This window comes from Hemiscyllium ocellatum, chromosome 1 (genome assembly GCF_020745735.1).
Source record: "Hemiscyllium ocellatum isolate sHemOce1 chromosome 1, sHemOce1.pat.X.cur, whole genome shotgun sequence".
Lineage (NCBI taxonomy): Eukaryota > Metazoa > Chordata > Chondrichthyes > Orectolobiformes > Hemiscylliidae > Hemiscyllium > Hemiscyllium ocellatum.
In genome coordinates, this window is record NC_083401.1 from 3,491,584 (window position 1) to 3,512,709 (window position 21,126).

The window sequence follows — 21,126 nt, forward strand, 5'->3', positions numbered from 1 at the left end:
CTATGACAATATGGTGTCAGAAGTTGCAACTGAGATATCCCAGCACTGAGAAACCATCAAGGTAATCATGCGGAGTCAGTGTGGTTTTGTGAAAAGGAAATCATGTTTAACTAATTTGATGGCATTCTTTGAAGAAGTAACTTAGAATTATAAAATCATACAGTACAGAAGTGGCCCTTCAACCCTTCGAGCATGTACTTTCCCACACCAGACCCATAATCTTGGATACGATGACACTCCGAGTGCTCTTCCAAATAAAGGCGGAGGTTCCCACCTCAACTAACCATTCTCTGGGAATATTATTTCCCAATCCCCTCGAACCCTGCCTTTCACTTTAAGGTTATGCCACTTATTGTTGATAATCAATAAAGTAAAGAGAAGCAAGAAACAGCAGAGCGGCCATTTTCAGGAGGGCTGCTTTGTGGTTGGAGTGCTGCTGGAGATGGAAGTCATGATTTGGAGATGCTGGTGTTGGGCTGGGGTGGACAAAGTTAAAAATCACACAACACCGGGTTATAGTCCAACAGGTTTATTTGGAAGCACTAGCTTTCGGAGCGACGTTCCTTCATCAGGTAACTCGTGGGGCAGGATCATAGGACAGTTGTTGGTGAATGGTGGGCTTCAGTGAGGGAAGTGATCAGCCATGTCGGTGTGTCTCAGTGTAAAAGGGGCAGAGGTGGCACTCAAAGCCCCTCCTGCCTGCTGTGGGAGATCAGTTAGCAGTCTGGGGTCTGTAGGAGGTGGGACCGGGAACAACTCCTCACAGACCACATGGTTCAACTGGAGCACTAGTTAGTCATACTGAGTGTAAGTGTGTGTCAGTGTGAGTGTGTGGCTGTGTTAGTGTGAGTGTGTGGCTGTGTCAATGTGAGTGAGTCACTTTGTCAATGTGAGTGTGTTATTGTGTCAGTGTGAGTATGTGGCTGTGTTAGTGTGTGTGGCTGTATCACTGTGTCTGTGTCAGTGTGAGTGTGTCACTGTGTCAATTGAGTGTGTCACTGTCAGTGTGTGTGGCTGTGTCACTGTGTCAGTGTGAGAATGTGGCTGTGTCAGTGTGAGTGTGTCGCTGTGTCAGTGTGTGTCGCTGTGTCAGTGTGAGTGTGTCGCTGTGTCAGTGTGAGTGTGTCAGTGTGAGTATGTCAGTGTGAGTATGTGGCTGTGTGGCTGTGTCAGTGTGAGTGTGTCATTGTGTCAGTGTGAGTATGTCAGTGTGAGTATGTGGCTGTGTCACTGTGTCAGTGTGAGTGTGTGGCTGTGTCAGTGTGAGTATGTCAGTGTGTCAGTGTGAGTGTGTGGCTGTGTCAGTGTATGTGGCAGTGTTTGTGTGGCTGTATCACTGTGTCGGTGTGAGTGTGTGGCTGTGTCCGTGTGTGTGGCTGTGTCCGTGTGTGTGGCTGTGTCACTGTGTCAGTGTGTGGCTGTGTCAGTGTGTGTGTGTCACTGTCAGTGTGTGTGTGTCACTGTGTCAGTGTGTGGCTGTGTCCGTGTGTGTGGCTGTGTCACTGTGTCAGTGTGTGTCACTGTCAGTGTGTGTGTGTCACTGTGTCAGTGTGTGGCTGTGTCAGTGTGTGTGTGGCTGTGTCAGTGTGTGTGTGTCACTGTCAGTGTGTGTGTGTCACTGTGTCAGTGTGTGTGTGTCACTGTGTCAGTGTGTGTGTGTGGCTGTGTCAGTGTGAGTGTGTCACTGTGTCAGTGTGAGTGTGTCAGTGTGGGTGTGTCACTGTCAGTGTGAGTATGTGGCTGTGTCACTGTGTCAGTGTGTATGGCTGTGTCAGTGAGTGTGTGGCTGTATCAGTGTGACTGTGTCGCTGTGTAAGTGTATGTCATGGTGTCAGTGCAAGTGTGTGGCTGTGTCAGTGCAAGTGTGTGGCTGTGTCAGTGTGAGTGTGTCATTGTCAGTGTGAGTGTGTCAGTGTGAGTACGTGGCTGTGTCAGTGTGAGTATGTGGCAGTGTCACTGTGTCAGTGTGAGTGTGTCAGTGTGAGTATGTGGCAGTGTCACTGTGTCAGTGTGTATGGCTGTGTCAGTGTGAGTGTGTATGGCTGTGTCAGTGTGAGTGTGTGGCTGTGTCAGTGTGAGTGTGTCACTGTCAGTGTGAGTACGTGGCTGTGTCAGTGTGTGTGTGTGGCTGTGTCAGTGTGAGTGTGTCACTGTCAGTGTGAGTACGTGGCTGTGTCAGTGTGAGTACGTGGCTGTGTCAGTGTGTGTGTCACTGTGTCAGTGTGAGTACATGGCTGTGTCAGTGTGAGTGTGTCACTGTGTCAGTGTGAGTGCGTGGCTGTGTCAGTGTGAGTGTGTCAGTGTGTGTGGCAGTGTCAGTGTCAGTGTGTGTGGCTGTGTCAGTGTGAGTGTGTCAGTGTGTGTGGCAGTGTCAGTGTCAGTGTGTGTGGCTGTGTCAGTGTGAGTGTGTCAGTGTGAGTGTGTGGCTGTGTCAGTGTGAGTGTGTCACTGTCAGTGTGAGTGTGTCACTGTGTCAGTGTGAGTACGTGGCTGCGTCACTGTGTGTGTCACTGCGTCAGTGTGTGTGTCACTGCGTCAGTGTGTGTGTATGGCTGTGTCAGTGTGAGTGTGTCACTGTGTCAGTGTGAGTGCATGGCTGCGTCAGTGTGAGTGTGTCACTGTGTCAGTGTGAGTGTGTCAGTGTGCGTGTGTCACTCTGTCAGTGTGAGTGTGTGGCTGTGTCAGTGTGAGTGAGTGGCTGTCTCAGTGAGTGTGTCACTGTCAGTGTGAGTGTGTGGCTGTGTCAGTGTGAGTGAGTGGCTGTCTCAATGAGTGTGTCACTGTCAGTGTGAGTGTGTCTGTGTCAGTGTACGTGTGTGGCTGTGTCACTGTGTCAGTGTGAGTGTATGGCTGTGTGAGTGTGTCAGTGTGCGTGTGTCACTCTGTCAGTGTGAGTGTATGGCTGTGTCAGTGTGAGTGTGTCAGTGTGCGTGTGTCACTCTGTCAGTGTGAGTGTATGGCTGTGTCAGTGTCAGCGTGAGTGTGTGGCTGTGTCAGTGTGAGTGAGTGGCTGTCTCAGTGAGTGTGTCAGTGTCAGTGTACGTGTGTGGCTGTGTCACTGTGTCAGTGTGAGTGTGTCTGTGTCAGTGTACGTGTGTGGCTGTGTCACTGTGTCAGTGTGAGTGTGTGGCTGAGTCAGTGTGAGTATGTGGCTGAGTCAGTGTGAGTGTGTAGCTGTGTCAGTGTGAATGTGTAGCTGTGTCAGTATGAGTGTGTCACCGTGTGAGTGTGTACCTGTGTGTGTGTGGATATGTGTACCTGTGTGTGTGTGGATATGTGTACCTGTGTGTGTGTGTGTGTGAGAGAGTATATGAGTATGTGTGCGTGTGTGTGTATGGGTACCTGTGTATATGTGAATGTTTGTGTGTTAGTATATGAGTACCTTTGTGTGTGTGAATGTGTACGAATCTGAGAGTATATGCGTACGTGTGTGTGTGTGTGTATATGGGTACCTGTGTGTGTGTAAATGTGTGTATGTGTGAGGATGTGTACCTGAGTGTGTGTGTGAATATGTGTGTGTGTGTGTGTGTGTGTGTATATATACGTACCTGTGTAGTGTGAATGTTTGTGTGTGTGTGAATGTTTGTGTGTGTTAGTATATGTGTACCTGTGTGTGTGTGAATATGTGTGAATCTGTGAGTATATGAGTACGTGTGTGTGTGTGTGTGTGTGTGTGTGTGTGTGTGTTAGTATATGAGTACCTTTGTGTGTGTGTGTTAGTATATGAGTACCTTTGTGTGTGTGTGTGTGTGTTAGTATATGAGTACCTGTGTGTGTGTGAATGTTTGTGTGTGTTAGTATATGTGTACCTGAGTGTGAGAATGTGTGTGGTGAGTATATAAGTACCTGTGTGTGTTTGTGTGTGTGAGTGAGTGAGTATATAAGTACGTGTGTGTGTGTGTGTGTGTGTGTGTGCGAGCGAGTATATAAGTACCTGTGTGTGTTTGTGTGTGTGAGTGAGTGAGTATATAAGTACGTGTGTGTGTGTGTGTGTGTGTGTGTGTGTGCGCGCGAGTATATAAGTACCTGTGTGTGTGAGTGAGTATATAAGTACCTGTGTGTGTTTGTGTGTGTGAGTGAGTGAGTATATGAGTACCTGTGTGTGTGTGTGAGTATATAAGTACTTATGTGTGTGAATGTTTGTGTGTGTTAGTATATGAGTACCTGTGTGTGTGTGTGTGGGTGTGTGTATATGAGTACCTGTGTGTGTGTAAAAGTGTGTATGTGTGAGGATTTGTGTACCTATGTGTGTGTGTGTGTGAGCATATAAGTACCTGTGTGTGAATGTTTGTGTGTGTTAGTATATGAGTACCTGTGCGTGTGGGTGTGTGTGGGTGTGTGTATATGAGTACCTGTGTGTGTGTAAAAGTGTGTATGTGTGAGGATTTGTGTACCTATGTTTGTGTGAATGTGTGTGTGTGAGAGTCTATCAGTACCTGTGTGTGTGTGTGTGTGTGTGTGTGTGTGTGTGTGAGTGAGTATATGAGTGCCTGTGTGTGTGCACGCGAGTATATAAGTACGTGTGTGTGTGTGAATGAATGTTTGTGTGTTAGTATATGAGTACCTGTGTTTGTGTGAATGTGTGTGTGTGTGAATGAATGTTTGTGTGTTGGTATATGAGTACCTTTGTGTGTGTGAATGTGTGTGTGTTAGTATATGAGTGCCTTTGTGAATGTGTGTGTGTGTGAGTATATGAGTGCCTGTGTGTGTGTGTGTGTGAGTATGTGAGTGCCTCTGTGTGTGTAAAAGTGTATATGTGTGAGAATATGTGTACCCGAGTATGTGTGAATGTGTGTATGTGAGTATATCAGTACCTGTGTGTGTGTGAATGTGTGTGTGTGTTATATGAGTACCTGTGTGTGTGTGAATGTGTGTGTATTTGAGTACGAGTACCTGTGTGTGTGAATGTGTGTGTGTGTTATATGAGTACCTGTGTGTGTGTGAATGTGTGTGTATTTGAGTACGAGTACCTGTGTGTGTGTGTGTGAGTATATGGGTACCTGTGTGTGTGTAAAAGTGTGTATGTGTGAGGATATGTGTACCTGAGTGTGTGTGTGTGTGTATATAAGTACCTGTGTGTGTGTGAATATTTGTGTGTGTGTTAGTATATGAGTACCTATGTTTGTGTGTGTGTATGTATGTATGAGTGTGTGTGTGTGTGTGTGTGTGTGTGTGAGAGAGCCTGACCAGGTCCCCACCCTGGGGGTTTCTGTGGCCAGATATGTCTCAGTGTGAGATTGAGGAGTGGAGCTTGAGACCATGCTGTGCTTGGCCACAGCTCCCGTTCTCCTCCCTAATGCTCGCTGCTTCATATTGGTGAGGGTATGTGAGAGGAGATCTCCCCCAGTCAGCTGGTGTATCAGGGTTCACATGCCTGGACTAGTATTCACTCTTGGTGTTGGAGGCAGAGCTGGGAATGTGATCGTCAGCGTTGACCCTCTGTTCCTTCCCATTTAGGACAGAGGGTCAAGTTTCCTGCACCTCTCTGTGACACTTGCCCATGAGATTGGGCACAATCTCGGACTGTCACATGACACAGAAGACCGCCAGTGTAACTGCCCAGATCTGGATGGTGGCTGTATAATGGAAGAGGCTATCGGGTGAGGAATGTCACACTGTGACTGATATTGGGGCATCTTTCTCTCTATCTATCTCTCTCTCTCCCTCTCTCATTCTGTTTCACTCTCTCACCCCCTTCTTTCTCTTTCCCTGCCCTCCCTCTCCCTCCTGCCTTCCTCTCTCTCTCTCTCTCCCTCTCTCACTCCCTCTCTCTATCTTTCTTTCCCTGTCAGTCTCTTTCTCCTCCTTTTGCCCTCCCTCCCTTTCTCTCTCTCTCTCTCTCTACTTCTCGTTCTACCTCTTTCCCTCCCTCTGTCTCTCTCTCTTGCACACACACACAAGCATCTAACACCAAGCACCAACCTCCCTGTTAGTAATATAGGGCTGAGAGAAGAGGAAAAGTGCTGCTTTAAATTGCAGGTGTTCCTTGAGACAAGGTGAACTTGTTTGTAAGTGTCCTTAAGCAACGACACGAGGTGAAAGATCCTCCAGAAAAACAGCCAATCAGAACACGAGCAGCTCAGAAGGTTGGCAGTGTCAATCAACTGAGGTTGGGGTGGAACATGTTGGTGAAGGTGATGAACAGTTCAACCTCCTCGCGGGAGCATGCCGTGGCCGCAATACAGCCATACTGTGGGAGCAGTCTCATCCTCTCTGCCTTTGCCCTGATTAAACCCCTCAAAGGAGGAGACATACAAATGTCTTGCAAATGAAATGAACTTCGCTTTCCCAGCTCATTGTGTTGAATTAAGTTGTTGGAGGGTTTTGAAGAGGTAGCAGAAAGGCTGAGAACATGAAACATGACAGTGCAGTCCAGGCCCTTCGGCTCTTGATATTGCACCAACCTGTGGATCCAATCTGAAGCTTGTCTAACCTACACATGCCCTTATCATCCATAAGTCTAAACAATGACCATTTAAATGCCCTTAAAGTTGGTGAGTCTATTATCGTTGTAGGCACTTCTATTACTCTCTGAGTAAAGAAACCACCTCTGACATCTCTCCAATATTTATGACCCCTACATTTAAGGCTATGTCCCCTCGTGCTAGCCATCACCATCTTAGGAAAAAGGCTGTCACTGTTCAAACTACCTAACCCTCTGATTATCTTGTATGCCTCTATTAAGTCACCTCTCAACCTTCTTATCTCTAACGAAAACAGCTTCAAGCTCTATCATTCCCAGGGTTGTCTCTACTCCCCTTCTTGAACATGGGAACCACATTTGCTATCCTCCAGTCTTCTGGCACTATTCCTGTAGACATTGACGACATAAAGACCAAAGCCAAAGGCTCTGCAACCTCCCTGGTTTCCCAGAGAATCCTGGGATAAATACTATCCATCCCAGAGGACTTACCTATTTTCACACTTTCCAGACTTGCTAATACCTCCTCCTTGTGAATCTTGGTCCTGTCTAGTCTAGTCGCCTGTCTCTCCTCAACAACATGGTCTTTTTCCAGTGTGAAAACTGACAAAAAATATTGACTTCGCTCTTCTCCTGTCACCTCGGAATCCACGCACGATTTCCCATGACTGTCCCTTACCTGACTCTCCTCATTCTTTTAATCCCGATATACTGAGAGTAAGGTTCAGGGTTTTCACACAATCACAGAGTCATAGAGATGTACAGCACAGAAACAGACCCTTTGGTCCAACCCGTTCATGTCAACCAGATATCCCAACCCAATCTAGTCCCACCTGCCAGCACCCGGCCCATATCCCTCCAAACCCTTCCTATTCATATACCCATCCAAATGCCTCTTAAATGTTGTAATTGTACCAGCCTCCACCACAGCCTCTGGCAGCTCATTCCATACACGTACTGCCATCTGTGTGAAAAAGTTGCCCCTTAGGTCTCTTTTATATCTTTCCCCTCTCACCCTAAACCTAAACCCCTCTAGTTCTGGACTCCCCGACTTTGTCCATCTATCCTATCCATGTCCCTCATAATTTTGTAAACTTCTCTAAGGTCACCCCTCAGCCTCTGACGCTCCAGGGAAAACAGCCCCAGCCTGTTCAGCCTCTCCCTGTAGCTCAAATCCTCCAACCCTGGCAACATCCTTGGAAATCTTTTCTGAACCCTTTCCAATAGGAAGGAGGCCAGAATTGCACGCAATATTCCAACAGTGGCCTAATCAATGTCCTGTACAGCCGCAACATGACCTCCCAACTCCTGTACTCAATACTCTGACCAATAAAGGAAAGCATACCAAACGCCTTCTTCACTATTCTATCTACAGCTATGAAACTGTACTCCAAGGTGTCTCCCTAGGACCTTACCATTAAGTGTATAAGTCCTGCTAAGATTTGCTTTCCCAAAATGCAGCACCTCGCATTTATCTGAATTAAGCTCCATCTGCCACTTCTCAGCCCATTGGCCCATCTGGTCCAAATCCTGTTGTAATCTGAGGTAACCCTCTTCGCTGTCCACTACACCTCCAATTTTGGTGTCATCTGCAAACTTACTAACTGTACCTCCTCTGTTCACATCTAAATCCTTCATATGAAAAGGATGAAAAGCAGCTGACCCAGCAATGATTCTTGTAGCACTCCACTGGTCACAGGCCTCCAGGTGGTGGTGGAGGGTTGTTTTTCAGACTGGAGGCCTGTGACCAGTGGAGTGCTACAAGAATCAGTGCTGGGTCAGCTGCTTTTCATCCTTTTCATATGAAGGATTTAGATGTGAACAGAGGAGGTACAGTTAGTAAGTTTGCAGATGACACCAAAATTGGAGGTGTAGTGGACAGCGAAGAGGGTTACCTCAGATTACAACAGGATCTTGACCAGATGGGCCATCGGGTTGAGATGTGGCAGATGGGGTTCAATTCAGGTAAATGCGAGGTGCTGCATTTTGGGAAAGCAAATCAGAGCAAGAACTTGTACACTTAATGGTAAGAAACTGGGGAGTGTTGCTGAACAGACCTTGGAGTGCAGGTTCATAGCTCATTGAAAGTGGAGTAAGAGGTAGATAGGATAGTGAAGAAGGTGTTTGGTATGCTTTCCTTTATTGGTCAGAGTATTGAGTACAGGAGTTGGGAGGTCATGTTGCGGTTGTACAGGACATTGGTTTGGCCACTGTTAGAATATTGTGTGCAATTCTGGTCTCCTTCCTATCGGAAAGATGTTGTGAAAGTTGAAAGAGTTGGGAAAAGATGTTGCCAGGGTTGGAGAATTTCAGCTGTAGGGAAAGGCTGTTTTCTCCTTGCAGGTTGGAGCTGTTTTCCTGGGAGCATCGGAGGCTGAGGGGTGACCTTTATAGAGGTTTATAAAATCATGAGGCACATGGATGTGGAAGCATTGGAAAAGGTGCAGAGGAGATTTACCAGGATGTTGCCTGGTCTGGAGGGAAGGTCTAATGGGGAAAGGCTGAGAGACTTGGGTCTGTTCTCATTGGAGAGAAGAAGGCTAAGAGGGGATTGGATAGAGACTGGATTAGATTACTTACAGTGTGGAAACAAGCCCTTCGGCCCAACAACTCCACACCGACCCGCCGAAGCGCAACCCACCCAGACCCCTACATTTACCCCTTACCTAACACTATGGGCAATTTAGCATGGCCAATTCACCTGACCCGCACATCTTTGGACTGTGGGAGGAAACCCACGCAGACACGGGGAGAACGTGCAAACTCCACACAGTCAGTCGCCTGAGGCGGGAATTGAACCCGGGTCTCAGGCGCTGTGAGGCAGCAGTGCTAACCACTGTGCCACCGTGCCATCCCAAAACATACAAGATGATCAGAGCGTTAGATAGGGTAGACAGTGAGTCTTTTTCCTAGGATGGTGGCGTCAGCTTGTACGAGGGGGCATAACTACAAATTGAGGGGTGGTAGATTTAAGACAGATGTCAGAGACAGGTTCTTTACTCAGAGAGTGGTAAGGGCATGGAATGCCTGGCCTGATAATGTAGTTAACTCAGCAGTTTCCTTCCCCATCTTATGCATCCTAAATCATGCCAAATCGCATCATAATTGCCTTTCCCCCAGCTATAACTCTTGCCCTGCGGAATATATCTATCCTTTTCCATTGCGAAAGTAAACATAACTGAATTGTGGTCACTGTCACCAAAGTGCTCACCTACCTCCAAATCTAACACCTGGCCGGATTCATTCCCCAATACCAAATCCAATGTGGCCTCGCCCCTTGTTGGCCTGTCTACATACTGGGTCAGGAAACCCTCCTACACACATTGGACGAACACTGAGCCATCTAAAGTACTCAAACTAGAGTATTCCCAGTCAATATTTGGAAAGTTAAAGACCCCATAACAACGACCCTGTTACCGAACCCATCGAGGATCATCCTTGCCATCCTTTTCTCGGCATCTGTGGAAGAATTAAGAGGCCCATCGAACTCTCCGAACAGAATGAGCTCTCCTTTCCTGTTTCTAATCTCAGCCCATACTACGTCAGGAGACGAATCCTTTCTGTCACCGTAATACTGTCCATGACCAGCAATGTCACACCCCCTCCTCTTTTACCACCTTCTCTGTTCTGACCGAAACATCTTAGTCCTGTAACCTGTGACAACCATTCCGATGCCTCCTCTATCCATGTCTCTAGACAGTCTTCCAAAAGGGCCACAACATCAAAATCCCAAATACCATCCCAATGGGCACGGTCTGAGAGTGTAGGGGAGGGGGAGACGGAGAGTCACTCGAGGGGTTAGGGTCTGGGGTGTACTGTCTGGGAGTGTGGTGGGGAGGGGGAGGGTCAGTCGAGGGGTTAGGGTCTGGGATGTACTATCTGAGAGTGAGGGGGAGGGGGAGCATCACTCAAGGGGTTAGAGTCTGGGATGTACTGTGTGCCAGTGTGTGTGCCCATGTGTGTGTGTGTGCACCAGTGTGTATGTGTCGGTGTGTGCCTGTCTTCACTGTGTTTCCTGTTGGTTCTGCCAGGTGGAAGTTGCCAAGGATGTTTAGTAGCTGTAGCCGTGCGGATTTGGAGCAAGTGTTTGACCAGGGAGTCGGGACATGTCTGTTTAACCTCCCGGATCCAGACCAGCTGCTGTCCCCTCCCCAGTGTGGGAACCTCTACCTGGACAGGGGCGAGGACTGTGACTGCGGCCCCCCTGCGGTAAGGATGGTGGGGGTGGAGTGGGAGTGTGACTGTGCCCCCTCTCCCCACCCCCGCGATACGGATGGTGGGGGTGGAGTGGGAGTGTGACAGTGCTCCACCCCCCCTCGGGGTAAGGATGATGGGGGTGAGGGGTGTGTGTGATGAGGATATACGCACACATACACACACACACGGCCACGCACACATACACATACCACCCCCCCCCCCCCCCCCCCCCCCCACACACACACACACACACACGCCCACGCACACATACCCACATACACACATGGACACGCACACATGCACATGCACACATACCCACCCACACACACCCACACACATGCACACGCACACGCACACATGCACACGCACACATACCCACACACACATGCACATGAACACATACCCACACACGCACACATACCCACACACACCCACTCTCACACATGCACACACACACATACTCACCCACACACATGCGCGCACACACACATACCCACCCTCACACATGTACACGCATACATACCCAAACACACACATGCACAAGCGGACATACCCACACATACACGCACACATACCCACACGCACATGCACACTCACCCATAACCACACACACAGTCACACATACCCACATGCACACGCAAACATACCCACACACACATGCACGCATACCCACACATACATACACAGGCCCATGCACACATACCCACACACATGAACATGCACACATACCCACACGCGCACACATACCATCACACATACCTACACACGCACTCATACCTACACACCCCACACGCACACGCACACATACCCCCACACATACATACCCACACACACATCCACACACACGCACACATACCCCCACACACATGCACACACACACATGCACACACACGCACACATACCCCCCACACATGCGCACACACACCCACACACACGCACACACAGCCCCCACACACGCCCACATACCCCCACACACATGCACACACACACATCCACACACACGCACACATACCCCCCACACACGCCCACATACCCCCACACACACACCCACACACGCACACATACCCCCCACACCCGCACACATACCCCCACACACACGCCCACATACCCCCACACACACACACACCCACACACACCCACACACACGCACACATACCCCCCACACCCGCACACATACCCCCACACACACACCCACACGCATACCCCCCCACAAGCGCACACATACCTCCACACACACACCGACACACACATGCACATACCCCCACACACACATACCCATACGCACACCCACACACACTAACACACACACACATACACACCCACAATTCTCTGTGATAGCAAGGGAAATAGCAACTTGAGATTCCCAGGCATATTCCAGCTGCACTTATTAACCATCAAACTCCCATAACTCCGACCGCACTCCATAGCCCTCGAATACCTCTGCCGCCTCTCACTGATTGTAACCTTACCCCGTGAAGGGGTGGGGATGGTGGTGGGGAACAATCACACTCTCAGATGTAGGTTTGCTCTCTGAGCTGGTAGGTTCTTTTCCAGATGTTTTGTCTCCCTACTAGGTAACATCCTCTGGCCAGCACTGTATATCATTCCTGCTTTCTGTTTATATGTTTGGGTTTCTTTGGGTTGGTGATGTCATTTCCTGTGGTGTATCCTGGTGGTTAGTTTTCTGCCTGTTTGTCCAGTGTAGTGTTTGTTACAGTCCCTGACATTAGTTTTGTTTGCTGTCTGTATGGATCTTTCACTAGCTGCTGTTTTAGTGTGTTGGTGGGTTTGTGGGCTGCCATGATGCCAAGGGGTCGGAGTAGTCTGGCAGTCATTTCTGAGATGTCTTTGATATAGGGGAGAGTGGCTAGGGTTTCTGGATGTGTTTTTTCTGCTTGTTTGGGTTTGTTGCTGAGAAATCGGCTGACTGTGTTCATTGGGTACCCATTTTGTTTTGAATACACGGTATATGGGATTTTCCTCTGCTCTGTGTAGTTCCTCTGTGCAGCAGTGTGTGGTGGCTCATTGAAATAATATTCTAATGTAGTCCCACCTCGACTGGGACAACACATCCATCCTGGGACAAGCCAAACAGAGACATGCACGGGAATTCCTGGAAGCATGGCGTTCCAACCGGAACTCTATCAACAAACACATCGAGTTAGATCTACCACCCCCGAGAAAAGGAACAGGGAGTGACTTCTCTACAGGAAATAACATCACCACAGGAAATGACATCAACAACCCAAAGAAACCCAAACCTATCTATCGGAAGCAGGAATCATATCCAGTGCTTTGCCTCAGACTCACTGAAGATGTTACGGAAACATCAGGAAATGAACCCCCCAGCTCAGGGAGCAAACCTACACCCAGCACCTCAACCCGAGTTACAAATCTTCACAAAACTCATGCAGTCACTCCCCAATCCCCACCCACCATCCTTACCCCCGGGGGAGGGGGTCACAGTGACAGACCCCACCCCACCATCCTTACCCACACTAACCTCCACATGTGTACCACCTTCTGTGTGAAAAAGTTGCCAGTCAGGTTCCTTTTTATCCTTCCCCCTTGAACCTTAACCTGATGCCCTCTAGATCTCAATTTCCCAACCCTGGGAAAAGGACGGATTATATTCACCCTTGTTCTGGACCAGGCCTGATCCCACAAAACTTCTCATGAAAGTAGCCCAGACCCTCGTTTTTCCAGGTGTCCTAGGAAGGATGTGCAATGGATATTCCCAGGAGAGATGCAGCTAGCCCAGACCACATTGTTTTAAACAAAGCAGAATTTATTTGTCAGATTATCGAATGAAACACAACCAAAAAAGAGCAGAATGTAGAATAACTGAACCTATTCAGTTAAAAATCACACAACACCACATTATAGTCCTGGTGTTTTTAACATTGTACACCCCAGTCCCACACTGGCGTCTCCAAATCTTAACCTATCCAAAAACCCAACAGAATATCCCAACTTAATGATGCTATTCCAAATTCCTCCAACAATCCCCATAAATACTCCCTTGGCACAAAAGGTAAAATCCAACACATGATCTTACAGAAGGGAGAGAGAAGACAGAGACAGTCGGCATGGAACACTTCCTACCATCGAGCTGTTTCTTTGACCATCTGCGTCTGAACAGCCAGACTGCTAAACTCCAAAACCAAACCAAAGCAGAGATAAAGCTGAGCTCGGAGAACAGGCCACTCCCTTTTAGTTGTTCGAGTATTTTTTAAAAAAAATTGAAAGCCTTTTGCCTGAGGCAGGATAACGAAATAGGCCGACAACCCATCAAAATGAGATTTTTCAGAGTGTCTGTGTTCAATACCCCTCTGAGAGAAACCAAAGACAACATCACCTTGTGAAAGTAGCAGCCTCATCACACTCTATCCATGACTCTCATGATCTTATACACTCCAATAAGGTGCCGCCTCAGTCTCCTGTGCACAACAGAAAAAGGTCCTAGTGTCTCCAGCAACTCCCTGTAACTCAGACCCTTCGATCCTGGCAACATCCTTGTAAATGTCTTCTGCACTCTTTCCAGCTTAATAACATCCTTCCTATAACAAGGTGACCACAACTGAGCACAATACCCAAGTGCTGCCTCACCAATGTCCCGTATAACTGCAACATACCTCCCCAACTTCTACACTCAATGCCCTGACTGATGAAGGCCAGTGTACCAAAAGCCCTGTCTCCCTGGGACTCCACTCTCAGAGAACCGTGCATCTGAACTTCAAGGTCCCTCTGTTCCACTACACCCCTTAAGGCCCAACCATTCACCATGAAACTCCTGCCTTGATTTGATTTTCCAAAATGCAAGACCTCACGCTTATTTAAATTAAACTCCATTTGCCATTTCTCGGCCCACCTCCCCAGCTGATCAAAGTCCTGCTGCAATTTCTGAGAACCTTCCTCACTGTCCACAATACTGCGTATTTTAGTATCATCTGCAACTTACTCATCATGCCTTGTATATTCCCATCCAAATCATTGATATAGTGGGCCCAGCACTGACCACTGAAGCACTGCCCTAGTCACAGGCCTCCAGTCTGACAAGCAGCATTCCACTATTACCCCCTGCTTCCTACCATCAAGCCAATGGTGTACCCAATTTGCCAGCTTCCCCTGGATTCCATGCGATCTCACCTTCCACAGCAGTCTACCATGTGGAACCTTATCAAAGGCCTTCCTGACATCCATATAGATTACGCCCATCCTCATCAACCTTCCAGGTCACTGTGTGAAAGAATGTTAATAAATTTGTGAGGCATGATCTCCCACTCACAAAGCCACGCGGACTACTCCTAATCAAACCCTGTCTTTCTAAAGTCATGTGTATCTTATCCCTCAGATTCTCCTGAAGTAACTTCCCTCCCACAGATGTTCAGCTTACTGCTCTATCGTTCCCAGGGTCTCCTTTGCAGCCCTTCTTGAGTAAAGGCACAACATTCCCGACCCTCCAGTCTTCCGGGACCTCACCCGTGGCTAACAATGATGCAAATATATCAGCCAGGGCCCTGGCAATGTCTTCTCCAGCCTCTGACGGGGTTCTTGGATATATCTGGTCAGGACCAGGAGAGTTATCCACCTTTATACAGTGTAATACATCCAACACCACCTCTACTGTGATATGGACTGGCCCCAAAATATCATCACAAACTTCCCCAAGTTCCCAGGTCCTCATGGCTTTCTCCACGGTAAACACAGAGGAGAGATAATCATTGAGGACCTCGCCCATCTCCTACAGTTCCACATGTACATATTCACTTTGATGGGGGTTCTATTCTCTTTCTAGGTATTCTTTTTCCTTTAATATATTTAAAGAACCTCTTTGGATTCACCCTAATCTTCTCAGTCAAGGCTATCTCATACTCTCTTTTCACCCTCCTGATTTCCTTCTTCAGTAAACTCCTGTATTCCCTGTGTACCTCCAGGATTCCCTTGATCCCAGCTGCCTCTCTGGGAACCACGCCTCCTCAAAGCCTCAATATCTCTGTTATCCAGGGTTCCCTGTTCCTGCCAACCCTGCCCTTCACCCTCACAGGAACATATCGACCTTGAACTCTAGCTATCTCACTGTTAAAGGCCTCTCACTTGCCAGCAGTCCTGCTCCAAACAACCCCTACTAGCTCCTGTCTAATTCCATCAATATTCACCTTCCCCCAGTTTAGAACTTGAACCTGTGGACCAGTTTTGTCCCTCTCTATAACTATTTTAAATTTAACAGAACTATGGTCACTGCTCCCACAGTACTCCCCCACTGTCACCTCCGTCATCTGTCCTGCCCTATTTCCCAAAAGGAGGCTGAGTTTTGCCCCCTCCTGAGTGGGACCCTCTGCAGACTGCTTGAGGGAACTTTCCTGAATACACTTAACACATTCCACCCAATCTAAGCCCTTAAGTCTCTGGCAGTCCCAGTCTATGTTCGGAAAAAGAAACTCCCTGACTGTGACAACCCTATTGCTCCTGGGAGTCTCCCCAGTCTCCCTGCAGATTTGTTCCTCGAATTCCCGCTGACTATTTGGGGGCCGATAGTACAACCCCAATAACGTCACCATCCCCATCTTATTTCTTAGCTCCACCCACAAAGCCTCACTGGATAATCCTTCAGTTATTTCATCTCTGGTTACTGCTGTGATACTCACCTTCATCAGAAATACATCTCCCCCTCCCCTCCTTCCACCACCTCTGTCCCACCTAAAGCACCTATCCCCTGACTTGGGCTGGGAAGTGGCAGATGGAGTTTAATTTAGATAAATGCGAGGTGCTGTGTTTTGGGAAATCAAATCTTAGCAGGACCTGTACACTTAATAGAACAGTACAGCACAGAACAGGCCCTTCGGCCCTCAATGTTGTGCTGGCCTGTGAACTATTCTCAGCTCATCCCCCTACGCTATCCCATCATCATCCATGTGCTTATCCAAGGATTGTTTAAATCTCCCGAACGTGGCTGAGTTAACTACATTATCAGGTAGAGGTGCTGGAAAAGCACAGCAGGTCAGGCAGGATCCGAGGAGCAGGAAAATCAACGTTTTGGGCAAAAGCCCTTCATCAGAAAAAGACACGGGCTTTTGCCCAAAACATCAATTGTCCTGCTCCTCGGATGCTGCCTGACCTGCTGTGCTTTTCCAGCACCACTCTGATCAAACTCTGGTTTCCAGCATCTGCTGTCCTCACTTTTGCCACATCAGCAGGTCGGGCATTCCAGACCCTTTCCACTCTCTGAGTAAAGAACCTGCCTCTGACATCTGTCTTAAATCTATCACCCCTCAATTTGTAGTTATGCCCCCTTGTACAAGCTGACGTCACCATCCTAGGAAAAAGACTCTCACTGTCCACCCTATCTAATCCTCTGATTATCTTGTATGTCTCTATCAAATCCCCTCTTAGCCTTCTTTGTTCCAATGAGAACAGACCCAAGTCTCTCAGCCTTCCCTCATTAGACCTTCCCTCCAGACCAGGCAACATCATGGTAAATCTCCTCTGCACCTTTTCCAGTGCTTCCACATCCTTCCCGAAATATGGTGACCAGAACTGTACATAATGTTCCAAGTGAGGCCGCACCAGTGTTTTGTATAGTTGCAGCACGATATTGTGGCTCCGAAACTCAATCCCTCTACAAATGAAACCTAACACACTGTATGCCTTCTTAACAGCACTATCCCCTCGGGTGGCAACTTTCAGGGATCTATGTACATGGACTCCAAGATCCCTCTGCACATCCACACTACAAAGAATCTTTCCATTGACCCAGTACTCTGCCTTCCTGTTATTCTTCCCAAAGTGCATCACCTCACATTTAGCTGCATTGAACTCCATTTGCCACCTCTCAGCCCAATTCTGCAGTTTATCCAAGTCCCCCTGCAACCTGTAACATTCTTCCACACTGTCCACTACTCCACCGACTTTAGTGTCATCTGCAAATTTACTAACCCATCCACCTATGCCTACGTCTAAGTCATTTATAAAAATGACAAACAGCAGTGGTCCCAAAACAGATCCTTGTGTCACACCACTAGTAACCGGACTCCAGGCTGAATATTTTCCATCAACCACCACTCGCTGCCTTCTTTCAGAAAGCCAGTTTCTAATCCAAACTGCTAAATCACCCTCAATCCCACGCCTCTGCATTTTCTCCAACAGCCTACCATGTGGAACCTTATCAAAGGCTTTACTGAAGTCCATTTATACCACGTCAACTGTCCTACATGCTTGGTCACCTTCTCAAAAACTCAATGAGGTTTGTGAGACACAACCTACCTTTGACGAAACCATGTTGACAATCTGAAATCAAATTGTTCCTTGCTAGATGATTATAAATCCTATCTCTTTTAATCCTTTCCAAAACCTTTCCTACAACAGGCGTAAGGCTCACTGGTCTATAATTACCTGGGTCATCTCTACTGCCCTTCTTGAACAAGGGTACAACATTTGCAATCCTCCAGCCCTCTGGTACTAAACCTGTAGACAATGACGACTCAAAGATCAAAGCCAAAGGCTCTAACGCCTCCTCCCTAGCTGCCCAGAGAATCCTCGGATAAATCCCACGAGGCTCAGGGGACTTGCCTACTTTCACTCCTTCTAGAATTGATAATACCTGTTTTGTGACTAAGCTTGATCCTTTCTAGTCTAATATCTCGTACCTCATTCTTCTCATCGACAACATTCTCTTTTTCCTGAACCGAAGAGAAATGTTCATTCAGCATCTCTCCGATCTCCACAGGGTCCACACACAATGTCCCACTCCTGTCTTTGACTGACCCTATTCATCCTTTTATTCCTCACATACCAAAAGAAAGCTTTAGGGTTCTCCTTTATTCTACCTGCTAAAGACTGCTCATGACCGCTCCTTATCTCTCTCTTTAAATCCTTCCTCGCTGATCTGTAACTCTCCATCGCCTCATCTGAACCATCTTGTCTCATTGTCACATGAGCCTCCTTCTTCTGCTTAACAAGAGATACAATTTCTGTAGTAAACCACGGTTCCCTTACCTTATCACTTCCTCCCTGCCTGACAGGGACAGACCTATCAAGGACACACAATATCTGTTCCTGAAACCAGCTCCACATTTCCATTATCCCCATCCCCTGCATTTTGCTCCCCCATTCTATGCATCCTAATTCCTGCCTAATCACATTATAATTGCCCATGTCCCCTCAATAACTCTTGACCTGTGGCATGTGCCTATCCCTTTCCGTCGCTAAACTAAATGTAACTGAATTATGGTCACTCTCTCCAAAGTGCTCACCTACAACTAAACCAAACACCTGGCCTGGGTCATTCCCAAGCACCAGATCCAGTGTGGCCTCCCCTCTTGTCGGCCCTTCGACACACTGTGTCAGGAAACCCTCCTGTACACATTGGACAAAAACTGATCCATCCGACGTTCTAGAGTTATAGCATTTCCAGTCAATGTTGGGGAAGTTAAAGTCCCCCCATAATGACCACCCTGTTCCTCTCACTCTGACCTTGGATAATGTTGCTAATCCACTCTTCCACCTCCCTGGAACTCTGCGGAGGCCTATAAAAAACTCCAAGCAGTGTGACCTTTCCTCTCCTGTTTCTAACCTCAGCCCACACTACCTCAGTAGGTGAGTCCTCATCAAAAGTTCTCTCAGCCGGGGGAGATCCAAGATGGCGGCGACTCAGCAAGTCTGAGTCTACAGAGCCCTTCCCAAAACCTGGGTAAAGTGGGTTACCTGCCCCCACCACACTTGCCAAACCACCCAAAAAATTTCTTTAATCTTAATTAGCTGCTGAATATTATATTTAAACAGTCTAATACTGAGTGGATAATGAGTAAATCGAAGGGACCCCGCAGCTCTCAGAAAACAAAGACCCCTCCCCCACCCTCCTCTCCTCCGGCTGCAGCTGATGTAAAAACAGGCCTTATAGAGATGATTGCCAGATTGGAATCGACACTCGTCAATTTCATCGCAGAATCCCGACAGAGATGGAATGCATTCGAAGAAAAGCTGCAGAAACAGAATCAAACCATGGAGGAGCTGCAGGGCCGAGTGGAGGGGGCGGAACTAAAGGCCACTACCTCCGAGGCTGCAGCTCAAACAGCTGCAGAACAGGTGCCAGCTCTGGAGCAGAGAGCCCGGGCCTTTGAAATTTACATGGATGATATTGACAACAGAAATCGGAGAAAAAATATTCGGTTGCTGGGCCTTCCCGAGCAAGAAGGGAAGGGACAGTTAGCAGCATTTCTGGAGCGATTTTTGCCGCAGCTTTTAAACCTGGGGGCTGAAACTGACCGGGTAAGGGTGGAGTGGGCCTACCGGGTCGCAGCACGCGGATCTGGCCCAAACCAGCGCCCACACCCGGTCCTGTTCCGGCTGCAGAGTTATAGGGAGAGGCAGATACTCCTGGATGCCTCCAGAAAGCTTGGAAAGGATCCTAAAGCCATGCTCCATGAAGGATCCAAGATTATGTTATTTCAGGACTTCTCCCCGGCTTTGGCCCGAAGAAGGAAGGCGTTTGATGAGGTGAAGAAATGTTTAAGGGACTTAGATATTTATTACACCTTACGCTACCCAGCAACGTTATGCTTTACCCACGAAGGATCCGAGTATAATTTTAGATCACCAGAAGAGGCCAAGAAACTTTTAGACTCGGTTAAATAAATCGTAAGAGACAATTTATGTTGGCTTGCCTCTCCCACACTCCGTGGGGAGAAATGGATACTTTATTCTACTTTACTTTTGCCTCTGGGAACGGGGTTGTCTTCCTTGCTATCTTATGTTATTATACTTAACTGTAATCTGTTGGAGTTGTAATTTTATAGTTATGTATGTTTGTACGTGGCATTGATGCTATCAGATATACTCAGGTATGGGTGGGGAGGGGTGGGGGTGCGGCGCTCACTGTTAACTCTAGCTCGGTATTATATTTAAATCCTATTAAGGAGCGCCCGGGTCGAGGGTGGGACACTGTTTGGGAGAGGATATGGTGGAACGTTGGAAAGGTAGTAAGGCCCCCTGAGAACAAGGGGGAAGATCTCCATTCAAACATGTTTAATTTTTTGTTCTTATTGTTTGGAAATAACTTCCTTTTTATCATACTGTTATGAGTGTATTAGAGAACATTTTCTCTTGTTTGAAGGATGTAAGCGACTCAACTATACACTCTGGATGATTGTGGATTAGTTGAATTTTGATGATTATATATTTAAGATCTATTTTTATATTAATGTTTGTGCTTGAAAATTCTGCTTATTTTTGTAAATTTGTCAAAATGTTAAACTTCCAATAAAAATATCTATAAAAAAAAGTTCTCTCAGCCACCGTTATACTGTCCTTAACTAACAAGGCCACGCCTCCCCCTCTTTTACCGCCTTGCCTGTTCTTAATGAAAGATCTAAACCCTGGAACCTGCAACATCCATTCCTCACCCTGCTCTATCCATGTCTCCAAAATGGCCACAACATCGAAGTCCCAGGTACCTATCCATGCTGCAAGCTCACCTACCTTATTTCGGATACTTCTGGTGTTGTAGTAAA

The 21,126-nt window shown here is 47.6% G+C and overlaps 1 protein-coding gene across 1 annotated transcript in view; it reads left to right on the plus strand.

Annotated features, from left to right (window-relative positions):
• Positions 1-21,126, plus strand: part of LOC132817376 (disintegrin and metalloproteinase domain-containing protein 12-like) — a 183,893-nt gene that overhangs the window by 105,140 nt on the left and 57,627 nt on the right. Inside the window, exons 11-12 of the mRNA XM_060827794.1 lie at positions 5,458-5,600; positions 10,453-10,630. Of these exons, the coding sequence (XP_060683777.1) occupies positions 5,458-5,600; positions 10,453-10,630 (321 nt within the window). The remainder of the gene's footprint in view (positions 1-5,457; positions 5,601-10,452; positions 10,631-21,126) is intronic.